Source organism: Staurois parvus, unplaced genomic scaffold, assembly GCF_062004578.1.
Source record: "Staurois parvus isolate SC_StPar_1 unplaced genomic scaffold, SC_StPar_1.0 ptg002793l, whole genome shotgun sequence".
In the NCBI taxonomy this organism is placed as follows: domain Eukaryota; kingdom Metazoa; phylum Chordata; class Amphibia; order Anura; family Ranidae; genus Staurois; species Staurois parvus.
In genome coordinates this window covers 85,001-107,838 of record NW_028320589.1, presented here as the reverse complement: position 1 = coordinate 107,838, position 22,838 = coordinate 85,001, and the positions used below count along the sequence as shown (strand labels likewise).

General features: G+C 48.1%; 1 protein-coding gene across 1 annotated transcript in view; it reads right to left on the bottom strand.

The window, feature by feature from the left end:
* Window positions 1-316: 316 nt before the first annotated feature.
* The window catches only part of LOC149429119 (perilipin-1-like), a 34,090-nt gene continuing 11,568 nt past the window's right edge, over window positions 317-22,838 (bottom strand). The window contains exons 3-7 of the mRNA XM_089666711.1: window positions 22,102-22,306; window positions 16,914-16,996; window positions 15,103-15,349; window positions 6,102-6,298; window positions 317-562 (exon numbers count right to left, since the gene is read on the bottom strand). Coding sequence (XP_089522837.1) covers window positions 317-562; window positions 6,102-6,298; window positions 15,103-15,349; window positions 16,914-16,996; window positions 22,102-22,306 — 978 coding nt within the window. The remainder of the gene's footprint in view (window positions 563-6,101; window positions 6,299-15,102; window positions 15,350-16,913; window positions 16,997-22,101; window positions 22,307-22,838) is intronic.

Sequence of the window (22,838 nt, the reverse complement as noted above, 5' to 3'; positions counted from 1 at the left end):
AAGCTGATCCTCGTCGGCACGCCTGTCAGTGGCGATGGTTCCTCTCATCATCATCTGCAGGAGAGCTTGTTCTTTTTGAAGAGCAACAGACTTTCTGGCTGGATCACACCAAAAAGAAAACCAATGCAGCCACCACGAGCCGCAATATAATGAATGTTTGCTTATTGGGGGGGTTTAATTCCGCTTCAATGGCGTATCAATGATTACAGAGCTGCATCGATCCGCCCGGAGGTCGACTTTAAGACGACTTGGTTTGCTCGGGGGATAAAATATTCGACATTAAGAGAACACGGCACGTTCGGTCCATGAGAACCTCTTAGTGTTCTGTGAAAGAGCGCCGAGCGTGGAGGGCCGCGAGTAACGCGAGGGACGCCATCCATTCCCTTAGCTCATGATGATCTTGGGGGGGCAGGAAGTGGCGGGGAACCTTCGCAGCGACTGCCACGCATCGCCCGCACGTCGCCTGCAAACAGCCGCCGCCAGCCGAGCTCTGGGAACTCTCAGCTTTGATCTCGGAACGCGAGGACAGAAGAGACGGAAATAATCCCACGGAACACCAAGCCTGTCCAGACAGGGAATAAATAACCCCAAATAACCGACATAAACCCATCCAATTATATCCAGAGTCACCGTAAGTGATGGGCCGAACACCCCCCCCCCCCCCCGTGACGTCATCGTGCGCTGTGAGTGACCAAAGCATTGCGCCTGACCTGTGGCAGTGTATTGTAAGCCATGGCGAGTGAACAGCCCACCGAACGCCATCACCTTTCGTGCGTTCTCCCCAATTCATACTAGAGCAAATTCAGGTCCACCCCTGCCCCTTTGTGACGTCATCGTGTGCTGTGACTGACCACAGCATTGCGCCTTACCTGTGGCGGTGTATTGTGAGGCACGGCAGGCGAACATCCCACCGAACGCCTTCACCTTTCGTGCAATTCATAGCAGGCCCCTCAAGTCTGGTATGAATTTTAAGGGGGGCCCCACACAAAAAAAACATGAAGTCCCTCAAATTCAGGTTCACCCTTGCCCCCTTGTGACGTCATCATGCGCTGTGATTGACCAAAGCATTGCGCCTGACCTGTGGCAGTGTATTGTGGGGCATGACGGGTGAACAGCCCGCCGAACGCCCTTACTGTTCATGCGTTTCCCCCCCAGTTCATGCCAGGCCCTTATCTGAGCAAATTCAGGGTCACCCCGCCCCCTTGTGACGTCATTGTGCTCTGTGATTGACCGAAGCATTGCGCCTGACCTGTGGCAGTGCCCTTACCGTTCGTGCGTTCCCCCCAGTTCAAACAAAGCCCCTCAGGTCTGGTATGAATTTTAAGGGGGGACCAACACAAAAAAAAGCATGAGGTCCCCCAAATTTAGGTTCACCCCCGCCCCCTTGTGACATCATTGTGCGCTGTGATTGACCAAAACATTGCGCCTGACCTGTGGCGGTGTATTGTGGGGCATGGCGGGCGAACAGCCCACCGAATGCCCTTACCTTTCGTGCATTCCCCCCCCAGTTCATACCAGGCCACTCAGGTCTGGTATGAATTTTAAGGGGGGCCCCCACACAAAAAAAAAGCATGAGGTCCCCCAAATTCAGTTTCACCTCCGCCCCCTTGTGACGTCATCGTGCTCTGTGATTGACCAAAGCATTGCACCTGACCTGTGGCAGTGTATTGCGAGGCATGGCGAGCAAACAGCCCGCCAAACGCCCCTACCATTCGTGTGTTCCTCCAGTTCATACCAGGCCCCTCAGGTCTGGTATGAATTTTAAGTGGGGCCCCACACAAAAAAAAGCATGAGGTCCCCCAAATTTAGGTTCACCCCCGCCCCCTTGTGACGTCATCATGCTCTGTGATTGACCAAAGCATTGCGCCTGACCTGTGGCGGTGTATTGTGGGGCAAGGCGGGCGAACATCCCACCGACCGCCCTTACCGTTCGTTCGTTCCCCCCAGTTCATACCAGGCCCCCCAGGTCTGGTATGAATTTTAAGGGGGGCCCCACGCAAAAAAAATCATGAGGTCCCCCAAATTCTATACAAGACCCTTCCGGTCTGATGTGGATCTTAAGGGGGAGCCCCATGCCAAAATCAAGGGAAAAAAAGCTTGGGGTACCCCCAAAAAAGTCCATATTAGACCCTTATCTAAGCAAATTCAGGGTCACCCCTGCCCCCTTGTGACGTCATCGTGCACTGTGATTGACCAAAGCATTGCTCCTGACCTGTGGCGGTGTATTGCAAGGCAGCCCACCGAACGCCCTTACCTTTCGTGTGTTCCCCCCAGTTCTTACCAGGCCCCCCAGGTCTGGTATGAATTTTAAGGGGGGCCCCACGCAAAAAAAATCATGAGGTCCCCCAAATTCTATACAAGACCCTTCAGGTCTGGTGTGGATCTTAAGAGGGAGCCCCATGCCAAAATCAGGGGAAAGAAACCTTGGGGTCCCCCCAAAAAAGTCCATATTAGACCCTTATCTGAGCAAATTCAGGGTCACCCCTGCCCCCTTGTGACGTCATCGTGAGCTTGGGGTCCCCCCAAAAAAGTCCATATTAGACCCTTACCTGAGCATGGCAGGAAAGGGGGAGGGGCAAAGTGTGATCATTTTTATATATATATTACTATCATTTGTATATTTTCTAATATAATTATTACAATAATTGTAGCAATCGTTTTATTTTCTCAGATGATACAAAATCGATGACGGCCCCTCCCCCAAAATCGTTTTCTGATCCTGAAGATCTGGTCCCTGCGAGGGCCGTACGGTACGGGTGACACGCCGCGTCTCCGAAGGACGCCCCCCCCCCCCGGCGGCCACGTTCCCTCCTCTCCGTGACCACGTGTAACCGCCATGTCCTGCAACGCGTCACGTTCCCCCTCTAGGCTCCGCCATCTCATTCAAAATCTAATTGCGCGGGCGATCGATACCTCCAACGATCGGCTCACTTCGAGAATCATCTCACACCTAAATATACCCGCGGCATCGATCCTTCGCCTCTGCGGCGGGAGAGCAATGGAGCGGTGTGTCCGAGCTCCCAGCGGGTGAGACAATGTGTGTTCACCTGATCCCGAAATTGGAAACATTTATCTACAGGACATGGAGGGAGGGAGGGAGGATTGAGAGCGCGGCGGGTTTAGGCAGCAGGGGGGGGCGGTAAAAAAATAATTCCAAACAAGGCAAACGGCGGATTTTGTTGAATGAAAATTCAAATAAAATAGGTCGTACGTCTCTGGTGGCCAATCTGCGGCCCCCGGGGGCCACATGCGGCCCTTCGCAGTCCCCCAGCAGTCAGTACTGGAAGCTATAATGACAGTGACCTCTAGCAGTCTCGTGTTGCATGTCCCCAGTCCCTCGTCATCTCCTGTAAGGCGTCTTCCAAACACCCTTAGTGGTTGTCTGCAGTCTCCTTCAGTGGCAGAGTGACAACTCGTGGGGCCCCCGGGAAATAGGGGATCATGGGGCCCCTGTGTCCTTGCCCAAACTCAAAAAAGCCTATGAAAAAGGTACGAGGGGCATCTCATGGGGCCCCCTACTGACCCCGGGCCCTCGGGCAGTGCCTAAGTTTCCAAATGGTCAGTCCGCCCCTGATCTCTACTCATCTTCTCCAGTGTGCCAGAAGTCTTTAACAGTCTTCTGTCACATTCTGAATATCATGTGTGGCCCTTTGGTACTTGCTGTGTGGCCCTTCGCAAGCCCCAGCAGTCAGTAGTGGAAGCATTCATCCATAAAGAGGTTATAATGATGGTGACTTCTAGCAGTCTCATGTTGCACGCTAACAGTCTCTCATTATCTCCTGTAGTGTCTTTCAATGAGGCTTGTTGGTGGCCTGCAGTCTCTAATCATCTCCTCTCGTATGTTGGAGGTCTTTAACAGTCTGACTATCACAGGTGGCCCTTTGGTACTTGGTGTGTGGCCCTTTGCAGGCCCCAGCAGTCAGTGGTGGAAGCATTCATTCATAAAGAGGTTATACTGACAGTGACCTCTAGCAGTCTCATGTTGCATGTCCCCAGTCTCTCATTATCTCCTGTAGTATGTCTTCCACTGGAGGCTTGCTGGTGGCCTGCGATCTCTAATCACCTCCTTTAACAGTCTTCTGTCATAGGCTGAATATCACGTGTGGCCCTTCACAGACCCCAGCAGTCAGTCTTTTATGTATTCGTAAAGAGGTTATAATGATGGTGACTTCTAGCAGTCTCATGTTGCATATCCCCAGTCTCTCATTATCTCCTGTAGTGTGTCTTCCAATGAGGCTTGTTGGTGGCCTGCAGTCTCTAATCATCTCCTCTTATGTCGGAGGTCTCTAACAGTCTTCTGTCATAGACTGACTATCACAGGTGGCCCTTTGGTACTTGGTGTGTGGCCCTTTGCAGACCCCAGCAGTCAGTAGTGGAAGCATTCATTCATAAAGAGGTTATAATGACAGTGACCTCTAGCAGTCTCATGTTGCACGCTCCCAGTCTCTCATTATCTCCTGTAGTGTGTCCTCCAATGAGGCTTCTTGGTGGCCTGCAGTCTCAATCATCTCCTCTCGTATGTCGGAGGTCTTTAACAGTCTTCTGTCATACCTGAATATCACGTGTGGCCCTTTGCAGACCCCAGCAGTCATTTTTTTATGCATTCGTAAAGAGGTTATAATGACAGTGACCTCTAGCAGTCTCATGTTGCACCCTCCCATTCTTTTGCCATCTCCTGTAGTGTGTCTTCCAACCCATTGGCAGGTCTGCAGTCTCTAATCATCTCCTCTGGTATGCTGGAAGTCTCTGACAGTCTCCTGTTATATACTGATTATTGGAGCCATCAGGGGCCACAGATGGGCCCCTCACCATTACGCCACTGTCTATATGCTATATGGTCAGAAGGTCAGAATATGTTGGATCTCCCATGCCGAGGTAGGAAAAAGCTCCCAACTAGGAGCGGACTGACAACTCATGGGGCCCCCGGGCAATAGGGGATCATGGGGCCCCTGTGTCCTTGCTCACATCCAAAAAAGCCTATAAAAAGGTTCCAGGGGCATTTAATGGGGCCCCCTACTGACTCCGGGCCCTCGGGCACTGCCAGTCCGCCTCTGCTCCCAATCAGCCTTTATTTTTGATGGACGCGTAGCAGAATTACAATTAGCGTTGCCCCTTGTGTGGAAGCAGCGGTCACTCTGCCGAGGTCCAACATGCCCCTTGATGAGTCAGAGGTAGAACCGTCCAATTAGCAGGGAGTATGTGCTTTGCTGATTGGAGGGCTCTGGCTCTGACTCAGCAGGAGGCGTGTCAGACCTCTGCAGAGAGACCACTGCTTCCACACAGAGAGCTGCTTCTCTGCAGCATGCTGGCCGGGGACAGGCTTTTCTGCTCAGACTGTGGCTGCTTTCTGCACAAACCTTTATTTTGATGGACCTGAGATGTAAAGTACAAAAAAAAAAACAGCTTTTTTGCAGCAAAGCAGTAAATGATATGTGAACATGCGCTCACAGCACCACCTAGTGGCTGGGTTCCACAAGAGGAAAGGGAGGGGCCACATTCAGCTGTGTGTTTAATCTGAGCTGCAGCTGTCATTTACACAAAAAAAAAACAGCTTTTTTTCAGCAAAGCAGTAAATGATATGTGAACATGTGCTCACAGCACCACCTAGTGGCTGGGTTCCACAAGAGGAAAGGGAGGGGCCACATTCAGCTGTGTGTTTAATCTGAGCTGCAGCTGTCATTTACACAAAAAAAAAACAGCTTTTTTTCAGCAAAGCAGTAAATGATATGTGAACATGCGCTCACAGCACCACCTAGTGGCTGGGTTCCACAAGAGGAAAGGGAGGGGCCACATTCAGCTGTGTGTTTAATCTGAGCTGCAGCCGACATTTACACAAAAAAAAGAAACATCTTTTTTTCAGCAAAGGAGTAAATGACATGTGAATATGCGCTCACAGCACCACCTAGTGGCTGTACTTGTAATCATGAACTGTAATACCTGATATATCATATTTACCTGACTATAAAAATAAAACTTTAAATGTAAAGATACATTTTTTATCCCTTAACATAAAAAAAATTTTAAAATAGAAAAAATGCAAATAAAAACCCCCAATGCTTTCCCGTCTGTATTGATGACCGTATTTCAGGATGAGATGTTACCTGGAACAAGATGGCGTTCAGAAGCTCGATGCCGCTCTGCAGGAAATTCCAGTACCGGTCCAGAAATGACCTCAGCTTCCTGAAGCTCCTTGTAATGACGGAGCGGACCAGTTCCTGGGACCGCGGGATCAGGCCGAACTTTGCATCATCCATCTCATCGATCTCATTACTGCTGCTGCTTGTCTCTGGTTCTCCTGCTGGGGAAAACAACAATATTCACAGCCAGTGTAGTGAAAACGGGGGTTGTGATGGGGTCATGTGACCATTTAGAGCCAATGTAGTGAAAACGGGGGTTGTGCCGGGGTCATGTGACCATTTAGAGCCAATGTAGTGAAAACGGGGATTGCGATGGGGTCATGTGATCATTCATAGCCAGTGTAGTGAATACGGGGATTGTAATGGGGTCATGTGATCATTCATAGCCAATGTAGTGAAAACGGGGGTTGTGATGGGGTCATGTGATCATTCATAGCCAATGTAGTGAAAACGGGGGTTGTGATGGGGTCATGTGACCATTCAGAGCCAATGTAGTGAAAACGGGGATTGCGATGGAGTCATGTGATCATTCATAGCCAGGGTAGTGAAAACGGCGATTGCGATGGGGTCATGTGATCATTCATAGCCAGGGTAGTGAAAAGGGGATTGTGATGGGGTCATGTGATCATTCATAGCCAGTGTAGTGAAAACGGGGGTTGTGATGGGGTCATGTGGTCATTCAGAGCCAGTGTAGTGAAAACGGGGGTTGTGCCGGGTCATGTGATCATTCATAGCCAGTGTAGTGAAAACGGGGGTTGTGCCGGGGTCATGTGATCATTCATAGCCAGTGTAGTGAAAACGGTGATTGCGATGGGGTCATGTGATCATTCAAAGCCAGTGTAGTGAAAACGGAGACTGTGCCGGGATCAGGGGCAGACTGACCATTTGGAAACTCTTGCACTGCCCAAGGGCCCAGGGTCAGTAGGGGGCCCCCTGAGATGCCCCTGGTACCTTTTTCATAGGCTTTTTTGAGTTTGGGCAAGGACACAGGGGCCCCAGGATCCCCTATTGCCCGGAGGCCCCATGAGTTGTCAGTCCGCCCCTGGCCAGGATCATGTGATCATTTATAGCCAGTGTAGTGAAAACGGAGATTGTGCCAGGGTCATGTGATTATTCATAGACAATGCAGTGAAAACAAGGAGTGTGGTGAGGTCATGTGATCATTCATAGCCAGTGTAGTGAAAACGGGGATTGTGATGGGGTCATGTGATCACTCAGAGCCAATGTAGTGAAAACGCGGATTGTGATGGGGTCACATGATCATTCATAGCCAGTGTAGTGAAAACGGGGATTCCATAATAATGTTCCTTATTTGACATAGAACTTCCTGTCCCTGGGTTGTGGGCTATGAAACCCCAGAAGGAGGAAGAGTGTTTCAGACACATGAGTCCTGTCCATGCTGTTAATCCTCAAACCAGAAGAGAGTATCAGGCAAGTATTCCTATGATCTAATAGCAGCTGCTGGGTGGAATTCTAAATCCTTGATCTCTGACCTGTCCATGTTATTACCGCACATACACAATGCCAGACCAGTAGGTCTGTGCTACTGTATGTGCAGTGGTCACCTTCCAGTACATTGGTAGGTGAACCTGTTTATTGCAATAGAGTTTACATGCAACTCGTGATATTCTAGGCTGACTCTGAGTTCCAGTGTTGTCATTTCAGTCCTGCTGGTGAGAAGGTCCATTCTAGGCTGGTTGGACAATAGTTGAAGGATCTCCCCAAGACCTCAGATCTTGTCTTTAAGTCTCCACCACAAACACAGATGCCTCATCATCCTCAAGGGCCCCTGCAACTGGACGTTTTCGGCAACATCCATCTTTATTAATAACTATATATACCCGGGTATAGTTTATATGCAGCTCCTGTCATTTTAGTTAACCACTCCCTGAAATTTTATAGCTGGCTTTAGCTGAGGGCTTAATAACCAGCATAGGCTAGAGCCAAGTTAGGCTTCCGGTGGCCACGTTGGGCTCATAGGCTTGGAGATCCAGTTGCATATCAGATCAGAAGTAGTTAGGGAGACTAAAGTGCAAAGTAGATAGGTTGACTTCAAGTTCCAGAGAGCTTGCTGTGAGAAGCTCCATTCCAGGCTGGTTGGACAACAGTTGGACTATCTCCCCATGAACTTAGACCTCTTGTCTTTAGATCTCAAAACGCAAAGACAGATGCCACATCGTCCTCAGGGGCCCCTGCGACTGGACTTTTTCTGTAACATTCATCTTTATTATTAAATATATACCCGGGTATATGTGCACAACCCACCAAGACTCCCATCATGCCCTTTGCTGATAATACTTGTTTGTACGTTGGATGTATGTACTTTTACTAATCTCTTCTTATATAAAGCTTGTATTATCTCCATACTGGTGTGCATCTATACTATATACGTTACGGTCAGGGGCAGACTGACAACTCATGGGGCCCCCGGGCAATAGGGGATAGTGGGGCCCCTGTGTCCTTGCCCAAACTCAAAAAAGCCTATGAAAAAGGTACTAGGGGCCAGGGGCAGACTGACAACTCATGGGGTCCCCGGGCAATAGGGGATCATGGAGCCCCTGTGTCCTTGCCCAAACTCAAAAAAGCCTATGAAAAAGGTACCAGGGGCATCTCATGGAGCCCCCTACTGACCCCGGGCCCTCGGGCAGTGCCCGAGTTTCCAAATGGTCAGTCCGCCCCTGGTTACGGTTAATGTTCTATATTGACTACAGTAGTCAATCTGGTCCTTTGTCAAATACCCTACCCCCCCCCCCTCCCAAAAGAGGGCTACAGAAGCTTTTCCATCTTTCATACAACCATGTTGAAGGGGGATTGTTTGGGCCCTGAAATGCATCGGCTACCTTAACTCAATGTTATCAACAATAATTGATGATGGACTCCTAAGACGACCGTTTGGAGCTTTTTTGTTTTTCCAATGGATTTCTCACCTGAGGCAACTGCCCTTTTTTATGGGGGGGTCCATTCTATGGAAGATCTGCCGAGGTTCAGCCATCAGGTTGATCCAATTGTCCCTATAAACTTGTGCTTGTAATGCCAAATCGTCTTGTCCCAAAGCACAAATGTACGAGGTTCAGGCAACCAGGCCTTCAGAAAGATCTCACTTGGCCAATTTCTCCATGTTTCACCTTATCCGAGATCTACGGCCATGTTTACCAGGAGGACCCCAGGCTCAAAGTACAGTCCCTATTGATGTCCTAAAATTCTGGTCTACCTGAGGACACAAACTTTCTGTATCCGGTTTCTCGCTAGAAAGAGACCATTCTAATGGAAATGTGATTTATCGAATTGATTTGCTCATTTTCCTCCAGCATTAAATGGCTTCTCTATGTAGCGGTGAGGACCTCGTGCAATTAAATCTCACTCACTGCCATTCAACGCCAAAATTACCTTCATTATTTCATTACTCCCTCCTGATAAAATGGGTGAACCTCGTCTGCTTAATGGGTTGCAAGACCGAAGCTCTACAAACAACGCACACGCAAAAAAAAGAAATATCAGATAAATGACCTTTCTGCAAATGTAGCCAAAACAATCGTCTGTACATGTCATCTACACAGTGGTGGACCTTCGCTCATGCTCATCACTGTGCAGTAATCTATGCATGGTCTTCTTATGAAACACATTATCCCTGATTCGGCAAGAAACAGAAACACTTAAGGCCCCTTAAAGTGTACTTAAGGTTTGCTAAAGTGACCTCTCAGTCAGTATTTTTGTATTCCTTTTTAGCATGCCCTAAAGTGTATCTAAAGCCAATCTTCTGTTTTCTTGGTCCTGTACCTGAAGATCCTTCCTACCTCGTTGGGTGTGTGTTACCACCTTAGAAACTGAGCTCCCCAGTTTCCTCTTTGACCAAGTTGGCTTGGTCAGCAAGGGTCCTATGCTTGTTTCCCCCCACCACAGATCTTGCTGTGAGAAGCTCCATTCCAGACTGGTTGGACTATCTCCCCATGACCTTGGACCTCTTGTCTTTAGATCTCAAACGCAAATATAGGTGTCACATCCCCCGTTCCACATCTGATGCCAGTGGATGAAGGCATCAACTAACAAGACAACAAAAAAAAAGCCAGGTATGCTTCGGGACATGCCACATGGCTACCACCTGAACAGTGTAACATGCCTACCCACATTATAGTTAGAAGGGGCTTGAAGCCAGGAAAGGTAAAGCTCCTTGGGTGAGGGTGGTAATGAACTGCCTTATTCCACCCCTACTTAGAAGTACCAGACCCAACCACACATCAATTACTTAGTAACCAGGTGCTTCAAGAAGGGACTCTTGCAGCTCTTCAGGGATGATAAGCCTAGTTTGCAGTAAAGAAGAACAGGTATTGTAGATAATTTGCAGAAACTGTGAAGTTCCTGAGGGAAAGATGACCACAAACTGCCTTATCCCATATTAGGTGTAATAAATCCACCCACACGTCAATTAGCCAGGCACCAGAGGCTCCAAGAAGGAGTTCTTGCTGGTTTTCAAGCAACAAGGTCCAAGGTTCTTGATGACCAACCTAGTTTGATGTAAAGGAGAACATGCAGAGCAGGCATCTTGCAAGAAAGGTGAAGCTCTATGAGGGAAGGTGGCCAAAAACTGCTTATCCCACCCCATTTTAGATGTACTAGGTCCACCCACAAATCAATTACTCAGGAATTAAGTACTTCAAGAAGGTATTCTTGCAGGTTTTCGGGGATGATAATCCTAGTTTTCAGTAAAGGAGAACAGGTATTGTAGATAACTTGCAGAAACTGTGAAGTTCCTTAGGGAAAGATGACCACAAACTGCCTTATCCCATATTAGGTGTGATAAATCCATCCATACTTCAATTACCCAGGAACCAGAGGCCCCAAGAAGGGGCTCTTGCTGGTTTTCAGACAACAAGGTCCTTGATGATCATCTTAGTTTGCGATAAAGGAGAATGGGTAGAGCAGACACCTTGACGTAAATGTAAAGCTCTTTGGGGGTGGGTGACCATGAACTGCTTATGCCACGTCTACTTAGGTTTACTGGGCTCACCCACGCATCAATTCTCAAGGCACCAGAGGCTTCAAGAAGGAGCTCTTCCTGGCTTCAGGCAGCAGGGTTCTTGATGACCAGCCTAGTTTGATGTAAAGGAGAACATGCAGAGCAGGCATCTTGCAAGAAAAGTGAAGCTCTATGAGGGAAGGTGGACAAAAACTGCTTATCCCACCCCATTTTAGATTTACTAGGTCCACCCACAAATCAATTACTCAGGAATTAAGTACTTCAAGATGGTACTCTTGCAGGTTTTCGGGGATGATAATCCTAGTTTGAAGTAAAGGAGAACAGGTATTGTAGAGAACTTGCAGGAACTGTGAAGTTCCTTAGGGAAAGATGACCACAAACTGCCTTATCCCAGCCTGCTTAGGTGTGATAAATCCACCCATGCTTCAATTACCCGAGAACCGGGGCCTCCAAGAAGGGGCTCTTGCTGGTTTTCCGACAACAAGTTACTTGATGATCATCTTAGTTTGCGATAAAGGAGAATGGGTAGAGCAGACACCTTGACAAAAAGGTAAAGCTCTTTGAGGAAGGGTGGCCATGAACTGCTTATGCCATGCCTACGTACTGGGCAAACCCACACATCAATTTCCAAGGCATCAGAGGCTTCAAGAAGGAGCTCTTGCTGGCTTCCAGGCAACAAGGTCCTTGATGACCAGCCTAGTTTAAAGTCAAGGAGAGCAGGTAGAGCATTTACTTTGCAGAAAAGGTAAAAGCTCTTTGGGGGAGGGTGGCTATGACGTGCTTTTGTCACCTCTATGTAGGTTTAGTAGGCTCACCCGCACATCAATTTCCTAGGGACCAGAGGCTTAAAGAAGGGGCTCTTGCTGGCATTCAGGCAACACGTTCCTTGATGATCAGCCTAGTTTGCTCTAAAGGAGAACAGCACATATCTTTCATGAAAGGTAAAGTTCTTTGGAGGAGGATGGCTACAAGCTGCTTATGCCGCTCCTACTTAGTGGGCCCATCCACACATCAATTTCCCAGGATTCCAAAAGGGGCTCTTGCTGGCTTTTATGCAACAAGGGCCTTGATGACCAGCTTAGTTTGGGGTAAGGAAAGCAAGTAGAGCAGACATCTGCCAGGATAGGTGTAGCTCCTTGGGGAAGGTTGGTCACAAACTGCCTTATCCCACCCCCACTTAATTGCACCAGGCCCACCCATATGTCAAGTACCCAAGAACCAGAGGACTCGAGAAGGGACTGTAGCTGGTTTTCAAGCAACAAGGTCCTTGAGGATCAGCCTAGTTTGCTGTAAAGGACCGGTAAAGAAGACAACTTGCAGGAAAGGCGAAGCTCCTTGGGGAAAAGGTGGCCACGCACTGCATTATGCAACCCTCACTTAATTGCACCAGTCCCACCCATATGTCAAGTACCCAAGAACCAGAGGACTCAAGAAAGGACTGTAGCTGGTTTTCAGGCAACAAGGTCCTTAAGGATCAGCCTAGTTTGCTGTAAAGGACCAGTAAAGAAGACAACTTGCAGGAAAGACGAAGCTCCTTGGGGAAAAGGTGGCCACGCACTGCCTTATCCAACCCTCACTTAATTGCACCAGGTCCACCCATATGTCAAGTACCCAACAACCAGAGGACTCAAGAAGGGACTGTAGCTGGTTTTCAGGCAACAAGGTCCTTGAGGATCAGCCTAGTTTGTTGTAAAGGACCGGTAAAGAAGACAACTTGCAGGAAAGGCGAAGCTCCTTGGGGATAGGTGGCCATCAGCTGCCTTATCCCACCCCTGCTTAAGCCTGTGCCCTTTTAGACCACCCAAGAGGTTCCAATGAGTGCTTCCATCCCTAGGGTGCATTATCAATTCCAATTTTGCAAATTATTGGAAGATGGGTGGGAAGGGAAAGATTTCATTGGGCTAACATTTGGACGTGTTGGAGACTTTGGTTTGTTGAGATGGAACATTTTTCTATTAGATCTTCTGCAGCCAGTGGGATGACCCAATCAGAATCTTTGTGCGTTGGAGCTAACCCTACAATTTTTTCCATACGATTACCATTCATTTTTTTCAACACATTTACAGTAAAAATTTGATTGTAACACCAGAGTGGCCAACGAGTGGATTTTTTTTGCTGACACTTTTTAAGCCCCGCCCAGTCAACCAGCATTTAAAAAAAAAATAGCACACAAAGAAACACGTACAGTAAGTAAGGAAATAAAATATCAAAAGACTCTCATAATTAAAAAAAAAAATATTTATCTAATTGGGGTTTAAGAGCCCATGAAGATCATCTGTGGTGGAGAAGGTGGTGCCTCCCTTTAATTCAGAAAAAGGGAACGGAGAAAAGAAAAATGGTACAGTAGCCTGGTGATGGGTGATGGGAGCGGGGGTGGGGTAGACTAAGCACTCAGCGGATGCTTAGTGTCAGAAAACTGATTACATTTAATTTCCCGGACACGTCTGAGCAGCTGCGGGGAAGCAAAGTACGCAGCGCCAACAGCCAAGGCGTTGGGAACAGGCAGTGCCGAGGAAATGTTCTCTGATGCCAGTTGCAGCCCACAGACCGTCTGATAACTTGCTTGGGGACACAGGTGTCCGATGTCCCTTGTTAATAGGCAGTGACAACCGAAGAAAGAATTCTAAGGGGTGTTCCTCTTTCAGATGACTAGCCTCAAGGCTGGTACAAGCTGTCCTGCAATGATAATTGGAACTATTTTTTTTTCTTCCTGTTGCCCAGATATAAAATGTGGTCTTCTCTACGAAGGATTGGTCAATCCTCCAATGGCTGAGAACCTAAAAGGTGTACTGGGCCCGCTTCTGGTTCCTTGGCCATGATGTCATTGGCAGCAAAGTTTCAGGTTTATAGTTGGGAAACAGTTGGGTACCCAAGAATGTGAAGACCATGAGAGCCAATCATGGTGATCATTGGAGGCTTTTGGAAGTGCGAGATCTGCAACAATCTGGTACTCAAACCCTGGAAGGATGGGGGGCGGGGGGAATGAGACCTGGAAGCTACAGAGCTGAAGGCTCTAAATTATGTTGTCACCATATACTATAGCCTCCATGTACGGTTAAGGAAAAAAAAAAAGAACATTGACTTACCGTCTGATTCCTCAGGTAGGTAGCGATCCACCAGGTCCTCCTTTTCTTTCTCACTTCCTTCTGATGTTCCTGTTGACCAGTTATAAAATGTGGTCTTCTCTGCGAAGGATTGGTCAATCCTCCAATGGAAGATAGCTAGACTTGGCTGAGAAACCTAGAAGGTGCACTGGGCCCGCTTCTGGTTCCTTGGCCATGATGTCATTGGCAGCAAAGTTTCAGGTTTATAGTTGGGAACCAATCAGTTGGGTACCCGAGAATGTGAAGACCATGAGATCCAATCATGGTGATCATTGGAGGCTTTTGGAAGTGCAAGATCTGCAACCATCTGGTACTCAAACCATGGAAGGATTGGGGAGGCCTGGAAATTACAGAGCTGAAGGTTCTAAACCATGTTGTCACGCACCATATACTATAGCCTCCATGTACAGATAAGGAAAAAAAAAGAACATTGACTTACCGTCTGATTCCTCAGGTAGGTAGCGATCCACCAGGTCCTGCTTTTCTTTCTCACTTCCTTCTGATGTTCCTGTTGACCAGTTATAAAATGTGGTCTTCTCTGCGAAGGATTGGTCAATCCTCCAATGGAAGATAGCTAGACTTGGCTGAGAAACCTAGAAGGTGCACTGGGCCCGCTTCTGGTTCCTTGGCCATGATGTCATTGGCAGCAAAGTTTCAGGTTTATAGTTGGGAACCAATCAGTTGGGTACCCGAGAATGTGAAGACCATGAGATCCAATCATGGTGATCATTGGAGGCTTTTGGAAGTGCGAGATCTGCAACCATCTGGTACTCAAACCATGGAAGGATTGGGGAGGCCTGGAAATTACAGAGCTGAAGGTTCTAAACCATGTTGTCACGCACCATATACTATAGCCTACATGTACGGATAAGGAAAAAAAACTTACCGTCTGATTCCTCAGGTAGGTAGCGATCCACCAGGTCCTCCGCTTGGCTCAGCACGAAATAAGCTGCGACTTTCACCATGTCTTTGATCTCCAACGTCCCCAGGAACGTGGTGGCTATAGAGAGGACCTCATAGGATTCCCTGGCCACAGCTTGAGTCCTGTCCACCGCATTCTGCATCCTGTCCAGGGCCTGGTCCCTGACCGTCCTGACCCCATTCGCCAGCTTCTCCCGGAGTTCTGACACCACCTGTGGGAGGGAACGATCACTTTATAGGTGGAGCAGGAGATGGCCATACACATGACACAATGCCGCTTTACAAATCTCTCTAGGATTTACCAAATTATGTAACATGAGGTCCAACCTATTCACTCTGCCAGTCACATACTTCTCTGTACCAGAGGAGCTTACACTCTAATGTCCCCTCCCCCACAGTCACATCAGTCTCTGTACCAGAGGAGCTTACACTCTAATGTCCCCTCCCCCACAGTCACACACTATTATTAATATACATTTATATAGCTCTGACATTTACCGTGGCTCTGTACAGAGATCACTGAGCCACTCACCAGAGGAGCTCACACTCTAATGTCCCCTCCCCCACATTCCCATCAGTCTCTGTACAGAGGAACTTACACTCTAATGTCCCCTCCCCCACAGTCACATCTGTCTCTGTACCAGAGGAGCTTACACTCTAATGTCCCCTCCCCCACAGTCCCATCAGTCTCTGTACCAGAGGAGCTTACACTATAATGTCCCCTCCCCCACAGTCCCATCAGTCTCTGTACCAGAGGAGCTGACACTCTAATGTCCCCTCCCCCGCAGTCCCATCAGTCTCTGTACCAGAGGAGCTTACACTCTAATGTCCCCTCCCCAACAGTCACATCAGTCTCTGTACCAGAGGAGCTTACACTCTAATGTCCCCTCCCCCACAGTCCCATCAGTCTCTACCAGAGGAGCTTACGCTCTAATGTCCCCTCCCCCGCAGTCCGATCAGTCTCTGTACTAGAGGAGCTTACGCTCTAATGTCCCCTCCCCCACAGTCCCATCAGTCTCTGTACCAGAGGAGCTTACACTCTAATGTCCCCTCCCCCACAGTCCCATCAGTCTGTGTACCAGAGGAGCTTACACTCTAATGTCCCCTACCCCCACAGTCCCATCAGTCTCTGTACCAGAGGAGCTTACACTCTAATGTCTCCTACCCCCCCAGTCCCATCAGTCTCTGCACCAGAGGAGCTTGCACTCTAATGTCCCCTCCCCCACAGTCCCATCAGTCTCTGTACCAAAGGAGCTGACACTGTAATGTCCCCTCCCCCACAGTCCCATCAGTCTCTGCACCAAAGGAGCTGACACTCTAATGTCCCCTCCCCCACAGTCACAGTGATGATACGATTGGATAGTTCTGATCACAGTGGTTCAGGCCGGCTCATCAATGTATTATTATAGAGCAATATCGCCATCTAATGGCTGCAACCAGCGTGACCATCTCCTTCGGAGTCCTTCCTATGTGCTCTGTACCGCACCATGGCCTATGTCAGAGCAGGGGCGGACTGACCATTTGGAAACTCAGGCACTGCCTGAGGGCCCGGGGTCAGTAGGGGGCCCCATGAGATGCCCCTGGTACCTTTTTCATAGGCTTTTTTGAGTTTAGGCAAGGACACACGGGCCCCATGATCCCCTATTGCCCGGGGGCCCCATGAGTTGTCAGTCCACCCCTGTGTCAGAGCCATCTACATGGATCCATCTTTTTCCCGGGATCCTGACTGGTGAGAATGCAGATAATGTAACTACCAAACAATAAATCCACGGTTACCTCGTCTGCCGGCTGCTCCAGGATTGGGAGTTTGTTCTCGTATTCGTCCACCAATTGAAGAGCGACGTTATTGGCCGCTGCGACTGCAATCAGAAAAACGATACTGGAGCCTGTGCGGTTCTTGGCTGTGTTCACAAATGTCTGACACAGATCAGTCCCTTGCTGCAGCCTCCCACCTTGTGATTTGCTAGAAAGTTACAATGTACAGTCTGATCACTGGGGGAGGGGAGATGAGGAAATGCCTCCTCCTCCTTCTTCTACAAAGTTACAATGTACAGTCTGATCCCTGGGGGAGGGGAGACTGAGGAAATGCCTCCTCCTCCTTCTACAAAGTTACAATGTACAGCCTGATTACTGGGGGAGGGGAGACTGAGGAAATGCCTCCTCCTCCTTCTACAGGGAGACTGAGGAAACGCCTCCTCCTCCTTCTGCAAAGTTACAATGTACAGTCTGATCACCGGGGGGAGTACACTGCTTGTACAGGTGAGATAGACTCATTCCATGCAAAGCAAGATAGTTCAAGCCGTGATTTGTCATCATTGTGATGATTATGGCTTACAGCTCATGAAAACCCCAAATCCACAATCTCAGAAAATGAGAATATTCCATGCAATCAATAAAACACGGATTGTACATAGAACAATATCGCACCTCTGAGAAGTAGAAGCTGCATATGTACTCAGTACTTGGTTGGGGCCCCTTTTGCAGCAATTACTGCCTCAATGCGGCGTGGCATGGAAGCTATCAGCCTGTGGCACTGCTGAGGTGTTATGGAAGACCAGGATGCTTCAATAGCGGCCTTCAGCTCTTCTGCATTGTTCGGTCTCATGTCTCTCATCTTTCTCTTGGCGATGCCCCATAGATTCTCTATGGGGTTGAGGTCAGGCGAGTTTGCTGGCCAATCAAGCACAGTAATCCCACGGTCATTGAACCAGGTGTTGGTGCTTTTGGCAGTGTGGGCGGAGCCAAGTCCTGCTGGAAAATGAAGTCAGCATCCCCATAAAGCTCGTCTGCGGAAGGAAGCATGAAGTGCTCCAAAATCTCCTGGTAGACGGCTGCGGTGACCCTGGACTTAATGAAGCACAGTGGGCCAACACCAGCAGATGACATGGCTCCCCAAATCAACACAGACTGTGGAAACTTCACACTGGACTTCAAGCATCTTGCAGTGTGTGCTTCTCCATTCTTCCTCCATACTCGGGGCCCTTGTGCCCCTCCATTCTTCCTCTATACTCGGGGCCCTTGGGCCTCTCCATTCTTCCTCCATACTCGGGGTGCTTGGGCCTCTCCATTCTTCCTCCATACTCGGGGTGCTTGTGCCTCTCCATTCTTCCTCCATACTCGGGGTCCTTGTGCCTCTCCATTCTTCCTCCATACTCTGGGTCCTTTTGCCTCTCCATTCTTCCTCCATACTCAGGGTCCTTGGGCCTCTCCATTCTTCCTCCATACTCGGGGCCCTTGTGCCTCTCCATTCTTCCTCCATACTCGGGGTCCTTGGGCCTCTCCATTCTTCCTCCATCCTCGGGGTCCTTGGGCCTCTCCATTCTTCCTCCATACTCGGGGTCCTTGTGCCTCTCCATTCTTCCTCCATACTCGGGGTCCTTGGGCCTCTCCATTCTTCCTCCATACTCGGGGTCCTTGGGCCTCTCCATTCTTCCTCCATACTCGGGGTCCTTGGGCCTCTCCATTCTTCCTCCATACTCGGGGTCCTTGGGCCTCTCCATTCTTCCTCCATACTCGGGGTCCTTGGGCCTCTCCATTCTTCCTCCATACTCTGGGCCCTTGTGCCTCTCCATTCTTCCTCCATACTCGGGGTCCTTGGGCCTCTCCGTTCTTCCTCCATACTCGGGGTCCTTGTGCCTCTCCATTTTTCCTCCATACTCGGGGTCCTTGGTTTCCAAATGAGATGCAAAAGTTGCTCTCATCAGAAAAGAGGACTTTGGACCACTGAGCACCCGACCAGGTCTGTTTTTCTTTAGCCCAGGTAAGACGCTTCTGATGTTGTTTGTTGTTCGGGAGCGGCTTGACAAGAGGAATACGACATTTGAATCCCATGTCCAGGATCCGTCTGGTGTGTGGTGGCTCTTGATGCACTGACTCCAGCCTCAGTCCACTCCTTGTGAAAGTCCCCAACACTTTTGAATGGCCTTTTCCTGACAATCCTCTTCAGGCTGCGGTCATCCCTGCTGCTTGTGCACCTTTTTCTTCCACATAACTTTCTATTAATGTGCTTTGATACAGCACTTTGGGAACATCCAACTTCTTCTGCAATTCCCTTTTGAGGCTTTCCCTCCTTATGGAGGGTGTCAGTGATGGTGTCAGGTCAGCAGTCTTTCCCATGATTGTGATTCCTACTGAACCAGATTGAGAGACCATTTAAAGGCTCAGGAACCCTTTGCAGGTGTTATGGCTGAATGAGCTGATTAGAGTGGGACACTTTGAGCCGAGATTATTCCACCCTTTCACCATATTCTCATTTTCTGAGATTGTGGATTTGGGGTTTTCATGAGCTGTAAGCCATAATCATCACAATGATGACAAATCACGGCTTGAACTATCTTGCTTTGCATGGAATGAGTCTCATATATTAGTTTCTCCTGTGTGTACACAATATGTAATGACGTGTTGATAAATACGGAGCTGCTTTGTGTCTTCTCTATGTGTCGGGGGGTTCCGGCAGTGAAGGGGTTACTCCTGTCCCGGCGAATGGCAGTGAAATAATGGGCGTTATTATCATGGCCCGGCCTCAGCCAATTACTGTGCGTTTGGAATTAAAGGGAATCATCTGGACATCTCTGAATGTCTCCTTAGCGCCCGCTGTGTCGGGAGTGAGGGTGATTCACATCGCAGCGGTGCCTCGTTTCCTCCTTCACATGGCAATGCCAGAGGTAGCCCTGGCACGCCTGTCATGTACCCCGTCATGTGTCAGCCGGCCCCGGCACGCCTGTCATGTGCCCCGGCACAGCCGGCCCCTGGCACCGGATAGGAGGCAGACAGCGAGGGGAGGGGGGGGGGGCGTCCCCAACTATATACACAACGCCAGCCGCTACTGCGGTCACGGGCTGCGCCACGTGCCTCCCTCTGGTGACAGCTGCTCCCAGGACTCCTCCTGCCAGGACACGTTATCCAAATGCCCACTCAGATTGGTGACAACGGGTCAGGGGGTTCGGTCTGATTGCCCACCGCGGGGGTTTTGTTTGGATCATCACCCACTTTTCTGGTTCACCCTCCTACCGGGGCCGGTGCTATTGGGGTGCCGGGGCGGGCTTTGCCCCCTCCCAAGATTTTTATCAGGATACTTGATGTAAGGGGGGACTCTGATGGGAACATCTGATTTAAAGGGATTGAATGCAGGTGGGTGAAAACAGACACATGTCCGTTTACACCTGCCGCTCCATAGAGAGCAATGGAGGGTCCGATCGGGTCCACTTGAAAAACGGTCAGAGGGACCTTATCAGTCCACTTGTGTGAAAGGGTCCAAATCTACACACTTCATACTTTATTATCAATATACACATAATATACACCGCATATCCCACCACATATATATCCATTTATTTATCTCTCTCTCTCCCTCATTCTCTCTCTCTCTTTCTCTCTTCCTTTCCCCCCCCCCCCCCCCCCCTCTCTCCTCTCTTTCTCTCTTCCTTTTTCCCTTTCTTTCTTTCCTTCCTTCTCTCTCTCTCTCTCTCTCTCTTTTTCCTTTCTTCCTTTTTTCCCTTTCTTTCTTTTTCTCTCTCTCTTTCTCCCCCCCTCTCTCTTCCTTTTCCCCTTTCTTTCTTTCTTTCTTTCTTTCTTTCTTTCTTTCTTTCTTCTCTTTCTTTCTCCCTGTCTTTCTTTCTTTCCTTCCTTCTTTCTTTCTCTTTCTTTCTCTCCCTCTCTCTCTCTTTCTTTCTCTCTTCCTTTTTTCCCTTTCTTTCATTCTTTCTTTCTTTCTCTTTCTTTCTTTCTCTTTCTTTCTCTTTCTTTCTTCCTTTCTTTCTTTCTCTCTCTCTCTCCTTCTCTTTTTCCTCTCTTCCTTTTTTCCCTTTCTTTCTTTCTCTCTCTCTCTCCTTCTCTTTTTCCTCTCTTCCTTTTTTCCCTTTCTTTCTTTTTCTCTCTCTCTTCCTTCTTCCCCTTTCTTTATTTATTTCTTTCTCCATCTCTTTCTTTCTTTCTTACTTTCTTTCTTTCCTTCCTTCTTTCTCTTTCTTTCTTTCTTTCTTTCTTTCTCTCCCCCTCTCTCTCTTTCTTTCTCTCTTCCTTTTTTCCCTTTCTTTCTTTCTTTCTTTCTTTCTTTCTTTCTTTCTTTCTTTCTTTCTTTCTTTCTTTCTTCTTTCTTTCTTTCTTTCTTCCTTTCTTTCTTTCTTTCTTTCTTTCTTCCTTTCTTTCCTTCTCTCTCTCTCTCTGTCTGTCTCTCCTTCTCTTTTTCCTCTCTTCCTTTTTTCCCTTTCTTTCTTTTTCTCTCTCTCTTTCTCCCCCCCCCCCCCCCCCCTTTCTTCCTTTTTCCCCTTTCTTTCTTTCTTTCTTTCTTTCTCCCTCTCTTTCTTTCTTTCTTTCTTTCTTTCTTTCTTTCCTTCTTTCTCTCCCTCTCTCTCCCCCCCCCTCTCTCTTCCTTTTCCCCTTTCTTTCTTTCCTTCTTTCTCTCTTTCTTTCTCTCCCTCTCTCTCTCCCTCTCTCTCTTACTTTTTCCCTTTCTTTCTTTCTTTCTCCTCCCCCCTCTCTCTCTTTCTTTCTTTCTCGCCCCCCCTCCCCCCCTCTCTCTCCCCCCCCCCCTCTATCTCCCTCTCTCCCCCTCTCTTTCTCCCTCTCTCTCTCTTTCTCCCTCTCTCTCTTTCTCCCTCTCTCTCTTTCTCTCCCTCTCCATCTCTCCCTCTCTCTCCATCTCTCCCTCTCTCTCTCTTTCTCTCTCTCTTTCTCTCTTTCTGTCTCCCTCTCCCTCTCTTTATCTCTTTCTCTCTGCTGGCCTTATAGCTCTTTGCAATGTACAGAACTGGCTGCAGGTTTTGCAGTACATTGCACAGAGCTATAAGGGCGGCCACAGATGGTGCAATTTTCTTGCAGGAAAGAAAATCACTTGTTTCCCCCATCAATGCACTCAGTGTTTTGGGGGGAATCCCTCCCGCGGTGCATCGGGAAAGAGGAGATTGTACAGGGATTGTCCAATCAGTTTGTATTGTATGTGTGTGAGTCTGGTATCAGGACTTACGCTGAGGTTCCATCACTTTTAGGAGCGGAGAGACCCCAAACGTAGCCAAGTCACTGGCAGCTTTCACTCCCCATTCTGACACCTCGCAGAAATATCCGACTGCCGGGTGTACGCCCTTCACATCGCCATATGCAAATGAAGCAATCTGATAGGCTGACTGAACAAGAGGAAAACTGGCCAACCGATGGAAGACATTGACATGTGCCTATGATAGAGAGATAAGAGAGAGATGATTAGAGAGATAGATAGATAAATAGATAGAGAGAGAAGGAGAGAGAGAGGGATGGACAGAGAATAGATAGATAGATAGATACATAGATGATAGATAGATAGATAGATAGATAGATAGATGATAGATGATAGATAGATAGATAGATAGATAGATAGATAGATAGATAGATACATAGATGATAGATAGATAGATAGATAGATAGATAGATAGATAGATAATAGATAGATAGATAATAGATAGATAATAGATAGATAGATAATAGATGATAGATAGATAATAGATAGATAGATAGATAGATAGATAGATAGATAATAGATAGATAGATAGATAGATAGATAGATAGATAGATAGATAGATAATAGATAGATAGATAGATAGATAGATAGATAGATAGATAGATAATAGATAGATAGATAGATAGATAGATAGATAGATAGATAGATAATAGATAATAGATAGATAGATAGATAGATAGATAGATAGATAATAGATAGATAGATAGATA